Source organism: Suillus discolor (genome assembly GCF_016758755.1).
Source record: "Suillus discolor strain FC423 chromosome Unknown F5147scaffold_11, whole genome shotgun sequence".
NCBI lineage: Eukaryota > Fungi > Basidiomycota > Agaricomycetes > Boletales > Suillaceae > Suillus > Suillus discolor.
In genome coordinates, this window is record NW_024541258.1 from 398,810 (window position 1) to 413,995 (window position 15,186).

Genomic DNA, 15,186 nt, shown 5'->3' on the forward strand with positions numbered 1-15,186 from the left:
CGTCCTCTCATCATCAGGTAGGTACTCTGACCTGGACCAAGTGACAATCACATCTCCCTAGCCATTACTATCTGTAACACGCTGAACCAGGAGTAGAACCACAAGATCGCCCTAACTAAATGTCAGTTTGCTTTGCCGCCAAAGTCAGGGTGGGCGGAGTCTGCCACACCAGTATTGTATCAAGCATTATCTTGTTTAGGACAATAGGCTCTGCAGGAAGCTATGCCAGGCCAGTTCAATTTTAGACGCTTGTCGCCTGTTATCGATTATCAGTGGCATACAATCGTATGGGACTTTGTAGGTGCCCTCACGACATGAATGACCCAATGGACCAAGCTGGGACAGACATAAGCCCAAATTAGAGTAGTATTGCTGAAGAACTTCACTCTTACATTCTAAGCTTCCTTCCTTGGCAAGATATTCTTCGTTGTACATCTGTGAGTGTCAATGTCGAACCTCCTAGATTAAGTTTAATTTTTTTGCTGGCAGGTATGCAGGGCCCTTCGCCAGACATACGTACTATCCTCCGAGCTGCAGTACATTGTAGAACTCGGCGGCCAACGACTACTCCCAGTCCCCATCACGGATCTTGGCAACCACACTCCTGTTTCTCAGTGCCTACAACTCCTGAGGGACAAAGCCCACGTATGGTTGCAGTTTAACCTCCACGCTCGCTCTTTCCAAACATTCTCTATACAAGAACATTTCTACGAAGTGAGGACATATATCGCTGATGGGCATTTCTGTCTATGGTATGAAAGTGAAGACTTGGGAAACTGGGCCAAGATCATTCCAATACTGCCGAATCCCTCACAGCAACCAGTCGAACGACATTGGTCTTCAGGATCGCTGTGTCCAGTTCCCAATGCATATATCGTCGATGTGTATATGGACCCAGCACAAAACCTGATCGCCGTCGCGTATGCTGTCAGTCGTAATATGCACCAGGAGGGAAGATTCTACGTTGACCTTGGAGCCCTGGATGGAGATGGTATTCACCCTCAAGCTGCTGGGCAAACACTGCTTCTGTCGGTGCTTACCGCACAAGACAGCTATGACTCATTCATGGTGACGGAGAATCTGAAGCTCAAGGGTTTTGGGAGGTATCTTGCTCTCCAGTGTTCCCCATTGTTTGATGATCCAACCAACACATCTCGAGTCATCTGGTGGTTGCAACTTTGGGACTGGCAACACTCAACAACGTCCAATGTGAGCTGGCATTGTCAGACATACTAGTCGAAAGACTTGAAAGCTGATAATTGATTTATGTAGTGCAACCTCAGTGACGCAATGTCACATTTCGAAGTTTCGATCGATTTTTGCTTCGTCGGAAACAATAGGTTGCTGATGCTCAACGATAATTTCAAGCTTTATTCAATCGAGGATATGTCCCGGGAACCGCAGTTACTGGCATGCTACTCGTTGTCCTTTCCAGTGGAGCATAAAAAGTGTTTTTTGCCCATCAATGATATTGCGCACGGCTCGCAATTGCATATGCGAGCCCAACAAACGATGTGGACTTCAGACCCTGAACATCGAGTGTTATGCTACACCACGCTCTGTCCACGGCTCGTCTTCGTCATCTCCACCAGCATTTTCTTCGATTTCGACTCGGAGCGCGTTGGTGAAAAGGCGGTGACAATACCATGGCAACATTGGGGTCCTACAAACACCCGTGTGTTCCCAGACTCCTGGAAAGTTTACGTCAGCGGGAATCGAGTTCTACAGATATTCCCCACAGGCACCGGGTCCCGGTATAGATTACATATGATGGACTTCAGTCCGTTGGCTGTTGAGCGCCGGCAGGGTCTGGGACGAGTGGTGAAAGAGCCATCTGAAACAGAAATTCGTGAGCCCGGGAAGACGTTAACAACATCTCTGCCTTATGTCGAGGTTGTGTCCGATAGAGTCTTCGACGCCATGGAGTCAATCGAAATGTGGGTCGATGGGGACAGAATTTATTTAGCCATGATAGACCCGGCGGATGACAACGTAGGTTCCTCCCGGAAGCCCGCTGTATTGATACTGATTTTATTAATATTTAGCCTGAGGATCTAAGGATGGACCGGCTCGAAGTCATCGAGATGTCGACCTGTCGTGATCGTAGTATAGGCATCCCTGAGCCTGTGTTTGACCAGGCAACCCCAATAGAAAGCAGTTGAAGATTCCTTCCACGGTATAGTTGATTGTTGTAATGCTTCCAGTATGTTGCGTATAAATAATGTTATTGACAAGTTGTTGGCAGCAGCTAAGGACACCTTGTGTACTTTTTTAATATCTAGGGTAATTGAGAAGCCGATCCCTGAAATCAGTATGAGATGTAACTCCTCTGGTCTGGACTTAACAATCCCATCTCCCTCGCCATTATCTGTAACGCAAGAAATTGGGAGTAGAACCGTGCAGAAAAGAGATCGCCCTCTGCGAACCAGAGTCCATCGTCTGGAACAGAACGTCAGCATCACCGAGTCGCGCAATCAGATCAGCAGAATACTGACGTCCAGTCGGCCTCCAAACACCTGCGAGCTCATTATCATTATCCCATCCTCCAAGCTCATGGACGGCATCCGCGACCTGGGCCCCAAAAAGGCTCTCGGCAACTTGTTTAATTGTAGTTTTCGAGTACCTGTATATGATGTGTTAGAAGTACACGATCAGACGGATAAATATTTACCCAGTGGCCAAGATAACAAGGTCTGCGACCACTCGCGAACCATCGTCGAATACCAACCCGGAAGGGGAGAAGTGGGAAATCTCATGCCCGGACTTGACAGTGATCTAGTTGCTAGTAAGCAACACGCGTGGGAAACCCAGAAAAAGTAATAATGACCTTGCCAGATGTGATGAGCTTTGCACAACCCCGGTCGATATAAAAGCCACCTGGAATGCCTGTAAGAAAGATAGAACGATACAGAGTGCACAAACTCGCCTCGTCGAACGGAGAGACGGTGTAAGAAATTGTCCTCAGGGCCAGGAAGGAGATATCCACGCCGAGACAAGTTCTCCCTGAGGTCCCTAAGAGAAAAAGGTGAGATGAAGAAATCATTTTCGAATTTTGCCAACGAACTGGTCGATGTGGGCATGTATCTCCATAGTGTTGTACTGGGGATTTTGTAGGGTTGTCAAGGGGAGAGCGACATAAAAGCGGTCGGCGATCTCTGTCGCAGGAACGTCCTGCCCGACATATCCTACGAGTCAAATCAATGGAGATCTCCGGAGTAGATACACTGAAATTACCGGTAAGTAGACGGTCGATCGTCTGGCGACTCACAACGGCAGTTGGAGAACGTTGGACAAGCACTGTCTGAGATCCATGATTTGCCATGTCCTGAGCAATATCGTGCGCAGAGCATCCCGCGCCGACGACGACGACTTTCTGCGCGCCGACACAGGAGGAGGACTTGTATTCACTTGAATGGATAACAGAACCGAGAAAGGAACTCTGCACACGGAGAGTCAGCGTCGCCAAAAAATCAAGTCCTGCTGCGTACTTTTTCTGGAATCGACGGCATAAACGGGAGTGCACCTCCCATTGTACCAGTACCTGTTGCACCAATCAGGTGCCGGGCTGTCACAGTGATGGAGGCTTGCCCTGAAAGAGATATAGATAATGTCCAGGTACTTGACGAAGCGTCATATGAAGTAGCGGAAATGCACGCCGAGGTCAACACATGAAGACCAAGAGTCCTTTGGTAATTTTCAAGATAGTCAGCAACGTCTCTACAGGGAATATATTTTCCGCATCCCTCTGGGAATGCGACGAAGGGAAGATGATCTGCCGGTACGTCAGTATAGGACGAAGTTGGGAGTTCTTCAGCTGCACGCACTGTACGCCCTTGGAGTATTCGTCTCCAGTGACTCGTATCGAGTACGCCAGCTATTGCCAATTGCGCCAGATCTCTCCAAGACAAGTGTAGAGATGCCGAGATTCTCCAAACGGGCAGCCACGGATAAGCCGCACTGACCTGCACCCACGACGACCGCTGTGTACTCCATTGTAGGTTTCCACTCAGCAGGACGGCAGAGAGGCGTATGTGCACTAAAGCGATCGACCACGCCGGACAACTGATCCATCATGGTCACAAAGGACCAAGCCTTCCATGAGGAGTCCTCGCTTCGAGTCAGAGTGAAGACGCCAGTGCACTGCGCTATGGCCGTATGGAACTGAACAATTCCCTGGATGAACGTTTTTGTAGGACCAATGCGCCGATGACGAACACCTGGCAAGAGTCGGAACCGACTTGGCCGTGCAAGGGCAACGGGGACTGAGAAAAAATGCTGGATTTCTGGAAGTGCGTGCAAGGTACGAAAATCAGGAGTGAATGCCAAGAGATCTCGCCAGTAGCTATCGTTTGTAAACGAGTGCTTGAGAGTAAAACTGGGGCTGGAAAGGTCAGAGATCAACGCAGCAAGCCACACGGAGGAGATAGCATCTGATATATTCAACAATAAGTAGACTTGGACTGATTTTGAAAGGCGGACTTACCTGCAGACAACGGAACAGCGAAGGTTTCTACGCCAGACATATCTCCTGAATGATCAACTTGGAAGGGTGATTATGAGGACCATCGTCTCTATCGAAAGATGCTCTTATAGGTTTTATTTTGTGAAGCTTATCACCTCTCAGTGTATTACAGCTGGATATGTGGATTTGCGCCAGAAGTGGAGGTGCGAGAGCCGGATCGTCCTCCTAGAAACACAGGTCGTAATGATTACGGTCATCCTGTCAAAAGACAAGCAGAATCCGAAATTTACAAGTTGCGAGCGATGGATCTAAGCAAGCGAAGCTCAGGGGCCAAGCAATCAGTGAATGACAAGGTAAGACAGGGTCGAGTGAACGGGGCTGCGAATGATGGTAACATCGGAATGGATGTGACTATGTGATAGTGCGCTGTGGTCCTGGGGACGAATCTGTCAAAGATCGTCTAAGTCAACTCTCATCACAAGCCACCCTGCTACTGAATGCGCCTGGTTTTTCCGGGACTGGAGTGGCAAAACTGGCGTGCCGTATTGCTGCCCAACAGTACTAATTGTGGGAGAGCATGATCACGGCGGACCAACGGACAAACACTAAGACTGTTGTCTGCACCGACGGTTGGCCCTAGAATACTAGTTGTAAACAGGATAGTTCCGGACTTACTAATTGATCGAGTGCGAAAGCGAACCGCTGGCCTCTAAATCTGTATTGATTTGAAGTAAGTATGATACAGCCTTAATCATGCTTGAAATTTGTCTCACGGGCAATGTGTAGTTTGAACCTGCCAGCCAGTGAATACCCGAGGAGTTTATGAGGACTCATCTCCGGTGAAAATCGGCCCTCACCCGTATCGACGTGACATCACGATGAACCACAAATGATAAAATATTCGTAGGTGACCATAGAGAATGTGATTCATCGTAGATTTTCCAGCGACGCTGGTTCAATGGAGGTATCGTAATTTCGCGCAGATTCTCGCACAAGATGTTTCCGTTTAGAGCCGCAGTTACGGTACCGGTGGGGTCTTGCAGAAAGATGGCTGTTTCAAGCGGATGCGACGGTACTGACGTTGAACGTTAAAGTTGAAGTTCCTTTGTAATTTGTATTAGTAAGCAGTCACATGAAGATCCTCCGCGTGCACTGTCTATTGAACTTGCACACGTCCGAGCTCGCCCTCAGGCTATTAGTCAAAGGACATCTACTTTTGCGTGTCCAATGTGATTTATTACTATGCATTGCGAGAACGAAACAAATGAGAGTGAAGATCTAGAACCGATTCATGCCTGCCGCCTAGTACTTGCTCCTCTCCGGCTGCATTAGGGAAATCTCAAATTTTCAAGTGGGGGTAACTTAATGCAGCTTAATTATTAAAGCTCAATTCAAATAACTCGGCCTTAAGCTTAAGCCTTCAGGTTCATCACGGAATCAACCGTCACGGGCCCCATTCGTCTGCGCCTGTAATTTGTGGGTGGTTGGTCTGGACTCAAAGACTCTGGTGTTTGCTTCGTGAGTCGTCATATGAAGAGGTTTGGTGCTTATAACTGCAGCAATTCAGGATGTCGCGGGGGTACTATGACGAGGCCAAGTCAATTTCGGGCATCCTACGAAGTGTGAGTTTTCCCGCTTGGTATTGGGCCAATGTTTGAGTCTTCCCGCTCCATCACAAGCCGGGCTTCGCTGGCGGCCTTTGTGGTGGACACATCCACGATAACCTCCTTAACACGTGGGCCTCCACTCGGAACGGCCGCCTGACTTTACCACAGGCAAGGCGCGTGTAAATATTAAGTTCGTACGTTCAATCAACTAGTGAGTTTGGGGATGCAAGCTGAATTTTTTTGTATTGCTGTCCACAGAATCAAAACTCCGAGATGTGTAACTTTGATCTTGAAACTTTCTGAGGCAACTGTCGTTGCACTAGCAATCCGGAAATTATCAGCCGATACATGCGACACGGATTGTGGTACATACCGACTGACCCTACGAGTCATGACAGAGCACTAATAGCTCACGCTATGCCTTAATGATCCGCCACCACGGCTTTTGAGTCGTAAGCGAGATTTTTAAGGTTGGAGAATATGAAGGGCTCATTAGTGGTATAACACCGACTTCAATGAATCATCGGCTGTGTTCACTAGCTCAGGCTGGCTGCGAATTACAGTCTTCTAGTTGTTATTTTCGATCTCGGCAATAAATGGATCTTTCCGTGGGTCACGATGTTGCGATTGTCGGGAACAGGGTAGGAGAGGTCCACTGGCAGCATAGGCAACCAATGAGCCTGAGGAAGAGCGTAAAGCATGACTTCTTATGGTACCTGCCTGATGCATGCAGACTGTTTGACTGTGCTTTTTTACCTATGGCTTCCTATACAAATTTGGGCTCACCCGACCGAGGGTTTGTTTAACAGCGAGGTTCATTTATATCATGATAGTGATTGGTTAGTAGTCAAGGTTATGTTGGTGTACTAAGAGTTTGTATGTCTTGTTCTAAACTTTTTTTGGTTACCAGTAGGTACTTTGCAGGTTTGTATTGGACGCATATTGAACGGTATGGATGATTTGAAAAACCGCTTTCAACAGGGTCGGTTGAACTTCACCTAGCACGGTAGCAGAACTGTAGTTCAGTTAATCATTTTGCCAGCTGCGACACGAAGTGATTTGGAACACCAATACATAGTAACCATTCAGATGAATTCAACATCGAATCAGAAATGTGAACTCATGACACGGAGCTTTGGTATGTTGACATTACTGCGGCCGTTACTAACACGGTATCAGATCTAGGCTTCAGAATTTCGAAAATAATGGGTGCAATGTGCCAAGAATCGTGCGAGCGGCTCCAGTAGTGCATACGACACTGGTTGTATGGCCCCTGCAAGAACCTCCGAGATGAAATCTTCTTTATGATCAATCTCCTTGCAGCAGGCACCACGTTCAGTGGTGCACTCTGTTGTGGGGGCCGGCTAACTGCGTGGAGTTGTGGGATTTAACTATTACCTCAGAACCTAATTAAGATCTCCAATTGTCAATCTGCAAGTTGTGAGTTACTGCGCACATCAGATCGGACATAATTGCGGATGGTCTAGACCAATCCCAAAATATGTTTAGTCTAAGTTATGCATGAGATCATTGTCGCCATCACTGGCCTCGGGCAATGCTCCCCGTCGCACTGTCTTGTCGATACCACCTTCAGGGTCATGTATCAGCTTCATCACTCTATGACTGATCGGTGGAAGAGATAATAGCATCTACCGTGATGTAAAATTTGTCCCATATCAGTAATTTATTAGCAGAATTCTTGTTCTAACGCCCAACGAACTGCCTCTGAGACATCCCCTGCTTGGTGAGTGGGCTGGTGACTTGGAGGTCCACGATGGGGATCGTATACACCTGTGTGAACTAGAATTGATTTCCATCCTGCAGTATTGGCACCTGCTATATCAGATTCTGGGTTATCTACGGTGACATATAATTGAGGGTCACATTGAGGGCAAGAATTGCGAAATACGTACCGCCCACCATGTACCTGGTAGCGCGTTGTACGGTCGTTAGCTGACCGCCAGGACGGACATATCACCAAATTATACGAACAACGATGATTTGGGTATACCCTGTAAGCGATGCTTGAGCATAACCTCGGCAAAATTGTACGTGGCCTCAGTTGGTTTGCCAAATTGGATGTAGGGATATGTGGACCCTGTCAATGACTGCAAAAACGACACATCAGATTGTTCTCGATGGGATTTAGCGGTCAATGAAAAACTCGCCTGGAAAACAGCCTGGAATGCAACTCTAAAAGCTCCTTGGCCCATACGAGGAGCCTCAAAATCCGACTGCCATATTAAATCGGGATTGCAAAATACTAGGTCGACAGGTTTTCGTGTATGATTGGTTTCATGAGATCCCCCAATGCTACCCTGGATCACATCACACATGATTTGGGTGTCGAGAGCCCAATTTCTAGGATCATGGAAGACAAAGATTGCGCCAAATTGGATCTTCGAAAAGTCGGCCGGCTGTGTCATCATGTTTGTATAAGCCGTTCGTTTGAGCGAGTGAGAATATTACCCTGACGGATGCTCGTTCTTCTTGTGTGAGGTTATGAAAAGGCCATATCCTGGGAATATGAAAAAAGTCGAGTCAAAACTATCAGGGAAGCAAATAACTTGCGATGGGTTCCAATTGAGAATATCAAGGGTAGTATAAGCTTTCCGGAAGCCGTATCTGCAGTTAATTGAGATTCCATCAATAGGATATAGATGCAAGCTACAAGAATTTTGTACCCTTCCGCGACCCTCCGAAGGGTATCACCCTGGCCTCCAAGAATCAAGACTGGCACGTCAACGTAGTTGTGTACAATAGACTTCAGAACAGTGTGAGACTGTATGAATTGGTCAGAATGAATCTGTCCAAATTTGTCAGTAAAATTGAGGATTCAGGACAACTTTGATATAGCACCTGTACGCCAAGCTGCGAGCTCAACTTGCGACACCGTTCCTCTTCGCTTACACCACCGCCATTGGTGAGCTGTGGTAACAATTGAATGCTTACATCACAAATGACATAGTGATAATTTACCAGAATAAAGGGTATCTTGCTTTGAGTCAGTCAGTCAGCTGGATGATAAGCAGCAGGAAAGACGCGAGTACAGGCCGAATTTATTGTTGCCATCAAGGATCGATAACGCCTCTTTGGCAGCAGGCAGGGGGTCCTTTCCACGAAGGAGAACACCATCCTGGGAAGAGTGCAAGAAACAATAAGTCGTTGGACAGTCTCATAGCATCATGTCCAAACCATACGATGTCGAATGCGAATGCGAGCTGCGAACGGGGCTTGGCTGTACTATTTCCCGGACCTGTTCAAAAACGCGTGAACCGTTATACCGAAGTTTGCAATTGACGATTGTGGTAGCCAGCAGCCACTGCCACCAGCTCACCATTCAAGTAACGTGCGATTTGCTTGACCGTCACCCTGTTGACATATTTTGGACCAATGTGTCGAGGAATTAACATGCCTGCGGCCTGAAAAACGTCGTAGGTAGCGGGAGCAAGCAGCAGCCAAAATTTAGAGTACCTATTATTTCAAGGTCGTGAGCACGAGCCGTGAACGTTTGAACACTGATTTAAGGCGTGCGCGTGAACGTTTGAACGCGTGCCAAACAGTGAATTCAGGAATGAATCTCACGTGACTGGGACAGAGGCCCTGAACGTGTCCAGCTAACTTTCTACGAATGCTTAACGCGTACAGACTGAGTCACTAGTAGTCGACTGGGTTACCAGCGGACGCGTTTTATATATCGCAGCCCTATGCTTCCCTCACCAGTCTCATCCAACCGACGAGGAACCTCCCAGCACCTCCGCACATTCTCCTCGTCCGACCTCAGACGGGCTCTCAGCCTCCTACGTTCACGATCAAGGTTCACGAACCTAAGCATCATCATTCTCGCAGGATGCTTCTGTGTTTCATTCTTATATAATCTCGCTTTTATATTCTCTTCTTTTCCGCCTTCACTGGTAACTTACACGCCCCCTCAGAGCATCCTCTCGACCATAGCTCGTAATACAACTCTAGAAAACCTCTCTCATCTCGTCATTGTTCCAGGTCACGCAATTTGGACCGGCACGCAGCCTGATCAGGTGTTAGACGCAGATCAGTGGACGTTAGAGGAATATCAGAGAGGGGGAGGTAGTTACAGGATCTCTGCGTTCGTAGAACACATCAGACAAGGGTATGTCTTCTCACCAAATCACCAAATCACGAAGCTGATAAATTTCAGAGTAGAAATAACGCTCAAAGATGATTCATCCTTACTCGTTTTCAGCGGGCAGGTATTCAACCCAGGATACAAGTTCGTCTCGCTAACCCTCCTTTCTAGTGGTCAAACTAGACTACAGTCGACCACGACAGAAGCAGAATCTTACATGCGTTTAGCAATAAGTCTAGGTCTTTTCCACCCCGACTCAAAACAAACATCCTACACGCCCCATTTCCCTCGTGCGACAACAGAGACCTACGCTCTTGATTCATACCAAAACTTTTTATTCTCGCTGGCTCGTTTTCACGAAATAACAGGCCGGTATCCCCTGCATGTCACCATCGTCGGCTACGAAATGAAGCGCCGTCGTTTCGAAGAGCTTCACCGCACAGCCCTTCGATTCCCCGCTCATCATTTTGAATACATCGGAATCGAGCCTTCCGCTAACGAGGAATCAGCTCGTATCGGCGAAGTAAGCATCTTTGTCTTCCTTAGCGGTTTTATGCTGTGTTGAACTGGAATCTAGGTTAAGAATGGATACGCTCCGTATCAACTCGATTTGTATGGTTGCCACGATTTTTTGCTCGCTAAGCGACGGGCGCGGAACCCGTTTCTACGATTTCATTCCTATCATGCATCGGCACCGGAGTTGAGGGGGCTGTTGGAGTGGTGTCCTGATGATGCGGGGATGGTGTATAATGGGCCGTTACCTTGGGACGTTTATGAATGAGATGTCATTCTACAATTTTAGACCGGGTCTCTTGCGAGAATTGCTAATCGGCTAGCGAGCGAAATTTTCGTCGGAACGTCTTCGGCTGGGCAATGCTGAACAACAACGATACTTTGATTCCTATTTGAATATTCGTTTCAAGCGGCTACGAGTGCAGGAACTTCGACGGAGTGTGCATCGCTTTGGCGGACTCGACCATTGTGAGCATGGTGGTGCTTTAAATATCTCTGAACTGGAAATAGTGGCACCCACAATAATTTTCAGCCAAGCTTAGACATTGCAGTTTTCTCTCTTAGTCACGACTACATCAAAAATCCAAGCATCAATTCATCACGCCCATAAGATCATATCAATAAAATTACAAACAGGTATCAAAAAGTGCATATGTTACAATGTCAATGAAACACAAGTAAGTTATCACAAGCAGCATACTACAACAACAATAATAAAAACAATGACGACAACAACGATGGATAATACATGTCAAAAATGCAAGAAAACCAAAACGCGCAGAAAACACACAACACAGCGTCTAATAAGTAAGCTCTGGCCATCAACAAAAGCCTGCCAGGCATATGCATAGGGAACGACGAGGTACCCGAGTCCGAGTCCAAGTCCAGCGCGAAATATGGGAATCAAGGGCACACGCCTACTTCCCCTGAAACCCCCTAACAATCGTCCGTATCCCCCCAAATCTCTGCTTCGTAGGTGGCGAACCCGTCGTTATCGACGCTGGCTGCCACCCCTCCAACGTCGAGAATCCCATCCGGGATAATTTATTCACGCTCCGTGTTGCTGGCGTTGATGATATGTCACGTGGTCCTGACGATGATGTGGTCCGTGTTGCTGGCGATGCGTTGCGTGCCATCGTTGGGTTACGTTTAGATGGTGATAAGTTACGCGTTGTTGATGCGTCGTGGGTCGTTGCTGCGTTCCGCATCGTGGGTATGCGTCCAGCGTGAGAGGGAGCTGTCGAGATGCGCGAGAGCGGTATACCCAAGCCCATACCCAAACCAATACCCAAACCCGTCAGCTCTGTATCTTCATCTATGTATGTATCACATGAGTCAGGCGTACGCGACCGCGGTGGCGTATACGTGGATGTCTCGAATGATTGCGTGTGTGGACTGGGGAGCGGCGGGGCATGTGGATGCCGGTTCGGGTCGTGGTGCAAGAAGGGCAGGTGTCGTGATGTCACGGGAGGACTACGTGTACGGCGGGTGTTGTCTGAAGTTCGAGAGATGCCAGCGAAGGGCGAATCTGACATCGTCCGCCTGAAATCAACAGACGCCGTCCGTCTAAGTTCGTCCGGTGCTATCCGCGTACTGTGTTGAAGCGACGTGTCTTCACTGGATGCACCTATATCATGTGTCAACGCGTGAAAAGCAACAAAAAGGGACGACAACGAACCACTCCTACTGCTGCTCCTCGAAAAATCCAACTCCACAGCCCGAGGTCTACTGCTCGACAACAAAGACCTCTCACCCACACCCAAACTGTTCCCGACAGGTGTCGTCCCTGTATTAGCAACCATCACCCCCCTTCCAACAGCATCCTCTTCCTCTTTCATCCTCCTCTCAATAGCCAAACTCTCCCCAAACATTGCCAACCTTAAGCTCAAAGGCGTCCGTCCAGTCCCTTGATCCCTCCTTGTATTCTCCTCCAAATCAATAGCCATATCAAGCACAGACTGCTGCGCCCGCTGAACAAGCGCTTCTACCTCTGCTCGTGAGGATATTGAGGGCATGTCAAGACCTGAAGGCGTTCTGCGAATACGTGGGGATATGGGGAGTGCGTCTACGCCCATGTGTATGCCGGTGTCTGTGTCCACGGAACGGGATACAATTAGAGGACTGGCGCCAGAGGAGTGGGGCGTTGGAGGCCATGGTGAGTCGCTTGCACTAGATTGTGTGAATGTGCTCGCAGTACCTGTTGTGCCTGAGCTGCTGACAGAGTCTCCACGCAGGCGACTTTCAGAAGACAAGATACTATCATCAGGAGGTGGTGGTACGTTGATGCTGAATGGGAATTGAGCAGGCATTGTCACTGCGCGATCGGGGGTGAGCATCATATTTGGCATGGATGGAGAGTGAATGATGGGTACGCCGTATTCTTCTTCGTCTTCGAGGTCATCGAGGTCGATGGCATTGACAAGGATGGGAGGGGGGGACTGGGGGATTCGTGGAGATTCTTCGATGGTGTCTGGTATACGATCGGTGTCCGGGGCACCTGCTGAGGAGCCCATGCTGAGGGCACGCAGGCGGCTGTCATGTGGAACGCTCCCACGTGAGGGTGGGCTGCGCGCGCGCGCGGTGAAGGAGGAGCTAGAGGAAGAGTTTTCAAAGCGGATGATACGAGACAAGGAGGATTGCTGGGAGCCATGGCCTGACGTTGAGCGTGTGTGCATGCGCAGTATGCCCGGCCTCGCAGGGGCTGTTGACTCGGGAAGCGTTTCTTCGCCAGGTGTGGACGAGGAACTGATGGAACGATGCCATGGATTTGGATCGGGGGAAGTGCGTGTAGAATTGGTTTCTGGCCTGCGGCGGTGGGGGTCATGCGTGGGTGTCTCCTGCGGAGATGATGAAAGTGGTGTGGGGAAGACGCGCGGGGAAGATATTATTGCCGCAGGTGACGCAGGCGATGCTGTCCCAGGGACAGGGACGGGTGATGAAGAAGAGGGGGAATTGATCGGGGGCTCCGAGACAGAGGTAACGCTCGACGAAGAAGTATCTACATTTGATTTCTTGAACAGGCTGAGGAGTGACAGCTTTGAGTTCAGTTTGCGGGGCGGGGGAGCCTCGGCACCTGTGCCTGCCGATCTGGGACGACGTGAAGCTTTGGGGAGCGGGGGGCGCTGGGGTGGTTCGTCGTAGATATGAGGTAAAGATGGACGGCGACCAGACGAAGGCGAGCCTTGAGGTTGCGTGACATCTTGTTCAGAGGAGCCTGAGCGCACAAAGGGTGGTTTTTGATCGATATCAGGGGTGGCGCTTGCGGACTTGAGTGCGGTGAGAGCATGGTCGATAGAGCGCTTGAAATGGAGTTTCTTCCTAAGGGAAGACTCAACGTGTTCGACACAAGGATGGGGTCGCTCCCTAGAGGAATGACTGTCGCTATCAGGTGTATTGTCACCGCGTGCACGTGCAAGCATCTCGCTTGCGAGGATATCAGCGCACTCAACCCAACCATTCTGACGGGCAATAATCTCAGGGGTGATACCGTGTTTATCTGGACGATTAGGATGGGCACCATGCATAAGAAGGGTGCGAACGACGCTTGCGTGACCGTTTGCAGCAGCGAAGTGGAGTGGGGTTGCACCAGAAGTACCAACTATAGGAGCGGCAGAATCACGGCTGCGATCAGAATATCTGCGGGGAAGTCTATGGAAAGCGTTCATATATATGCAATCGGAACCATGGATTGATGACGAGGACTTACCTTGATGCATTGACGTCTGCTCCGTGTTGGATGAGAAGATTGACTACGAGATCATTACCACCTGCACAAGCAGCGTGTAAAGGTAGAACGCCGTCTAAAACAGAGTTTACTGGTTGACCATGATTGAGAGCAAACTGAACCAGTCCGATGTCGCCTGATGCAGCAGCTGAATGAAGTCCTAGATGTGGGACTGTCATATAGTCAGAAAAACCATAAAATAAAGGTAAATAATTGAATGACATACACTCAGTAGCGACGTTAAACTTTGCCTCCGCTCTGTGGTTTCTGGAAGGGGCCAGCATGACAATATGCCTAGGCGATTACACGGTTTGAAGATAAAAGTACCATAGGATGAGATGGCTGTACTATTATACACAGGTGCGGTGTCGCTGGAGATGATGATGATCCTTGACAAAGGCAGGCGCAGGTCCGGTATCATTCAATTACCCAGCTTACAAAGCAACCAATAGTATACTACGCAGCCCACCGCAATTTGGCAAATATTCTCTGTGGGGCAGCCTGGCCTTTGATGCACAGCAATAACTACAGCCTATCTGCCACATGTCACATCAGATGTTGTTTTTTTCCATCAAACGTAATCTTCATTCGGAACTTGAGCCCTTTCAAAAGTTTTACTTTTCTTCTACTACTAGCGATCACCTACGATGATTGCGGACTGGACACGCCCAGTATTCCAAGGTACGAAAACTCACGCTGCGATAGGGCCATCCAGTTACAGGATAAAGAATACGCCCATCACGCTACTTTGATTACGGTATGAATGTGAGTTGGT

General features: G+C 48.7%; 5 protein-coding genes across 5 annotated transcripts; 2 read left to right on the forward strand and 3 right to left on the reverse strand.

Annotated features, from left to right (window-relative positions):
• Positions 1-222: 222 nt before the first annotated feature.
• Positions 223-2,228, forward strand: F5147DRAFT_834808 (uncharacterized protein; the record flags this gene model as incomplete). Its single annotated transcript, XM_041443931.1, has 5 exons — positions 223-297; positions 363-437; positions 490-1,209; positions 1,273-1,992; positions 2,046-2,228. 5 exons carry the CDS (start codon positions 223-225, stop codon positions 2,160-2,162), a joined length of 1,707 nt encoding a protein of 568 aa, XP_041296139.1. The 3' UTR covers positions 2,163-2,228.
• Positions 2,223-4,878, reverse strand: F5147DRAFT_34972 (putative dimethylaniline monooxygenase (N-oxide-forming)). Its single transcript, XM_041429333.1, has 10 exons — positions 4,484-4,878; positions 3,825-4,430; positions 3,489-3,772; positions 3,235-3,439; positions 3,065-3,185; positions 2,927-3,012; positions 2,828-2,877; positions 2,672-2,775; positions 2,496-2,623; positions 2,223-2,439 (listed from the first exon to the last, which is right to left on the reverse strand). Exons 1-10 carry the CDS (start codon positions 4,521-4,523, stop codon positions 2,309-2,311), a joined length of 1,755 nt encoding a protein of 584 aa, XP_041296140.1. The 5' UTR covers positions 4,524-4,878; the 3' UTR covers positions 2,223-2,308.
• A 2,739-nt stretch (positions 4,879-7,617) lies between these two features.
• F5147DRAFT_680040 (HAD-like domain-containing protein) lies at positions 7,618-9,599 on the reverse strand. The gene is made up of 13 exons (XM_041436291.1): positions 9,544-9,599; positions 9,407-9,491; positions 9,270-9,325; positions 9,120-9,205; positions 9,049-9,067; positions 8,929-8,997; positions 8,754-8,875; positions 8,641-8,694; positions 8,539-8,587; positions 8,238-8,486; positions 8,062-8,177; positions 7,983-7,996; positions 7,618-7,926 (listed from the first exon to the last, which is right to left on the reverse strand). Exons 2-13 carry the CDS (start codon positions 9,480-9,482, stop codon positions 7,757-7,759), a joined length of 1,080 nt encoding a protein of 359 aa, XP_041296141.1. The 5' UTR covers positions 9,483-9,491; positions 9,544-9,599; the 3' UTR covers positions 7,618-7,756.
• A 75-nt stretch (positions 9,600-9,674) lies between these two features.
• On the forward strand, positions 9,675-11,063 carry F5147DRAFT_751888 (uncharacterized protein). The gene is made up of 4 exons (XM_041440202.1): positions 9,675-10,198; positions 10,247-10,294; positions 10,346-10,697; positions 10,752-11,063. The coding sequence occupies exons 1-4, from the start codon at positions 9,777-9,779 to the stop codon at positions 10,953-10,955; spliced, it is 1,026 nt and encodes a 341-aa protein (XP_041296142.1). The 5' UTR covers positions 9,675-9,776; the 3' UTR covers positions 10,956-11,063.
• A 3,172-nt stretch (positions 11,064-14,235) lies between these two features.
• F5147DRAFT_571047 (uncharacterized protein) lies at positions 14,236-14,695 on the reverse strand (the record flags this gene model as incomplete). The annotated part of the gene is made up of 2 exons (XM_041431029.1): positions 14,236-14,335; positions 14,394-14,695. Coding segments are annotated over 2 exons (402 nt in total), but the record flags the coding sequence as incomplete, so codon positions are not given.
• Between the last annotated feature and the right edge of the window lie 491 nt (positions 14,696-15,186).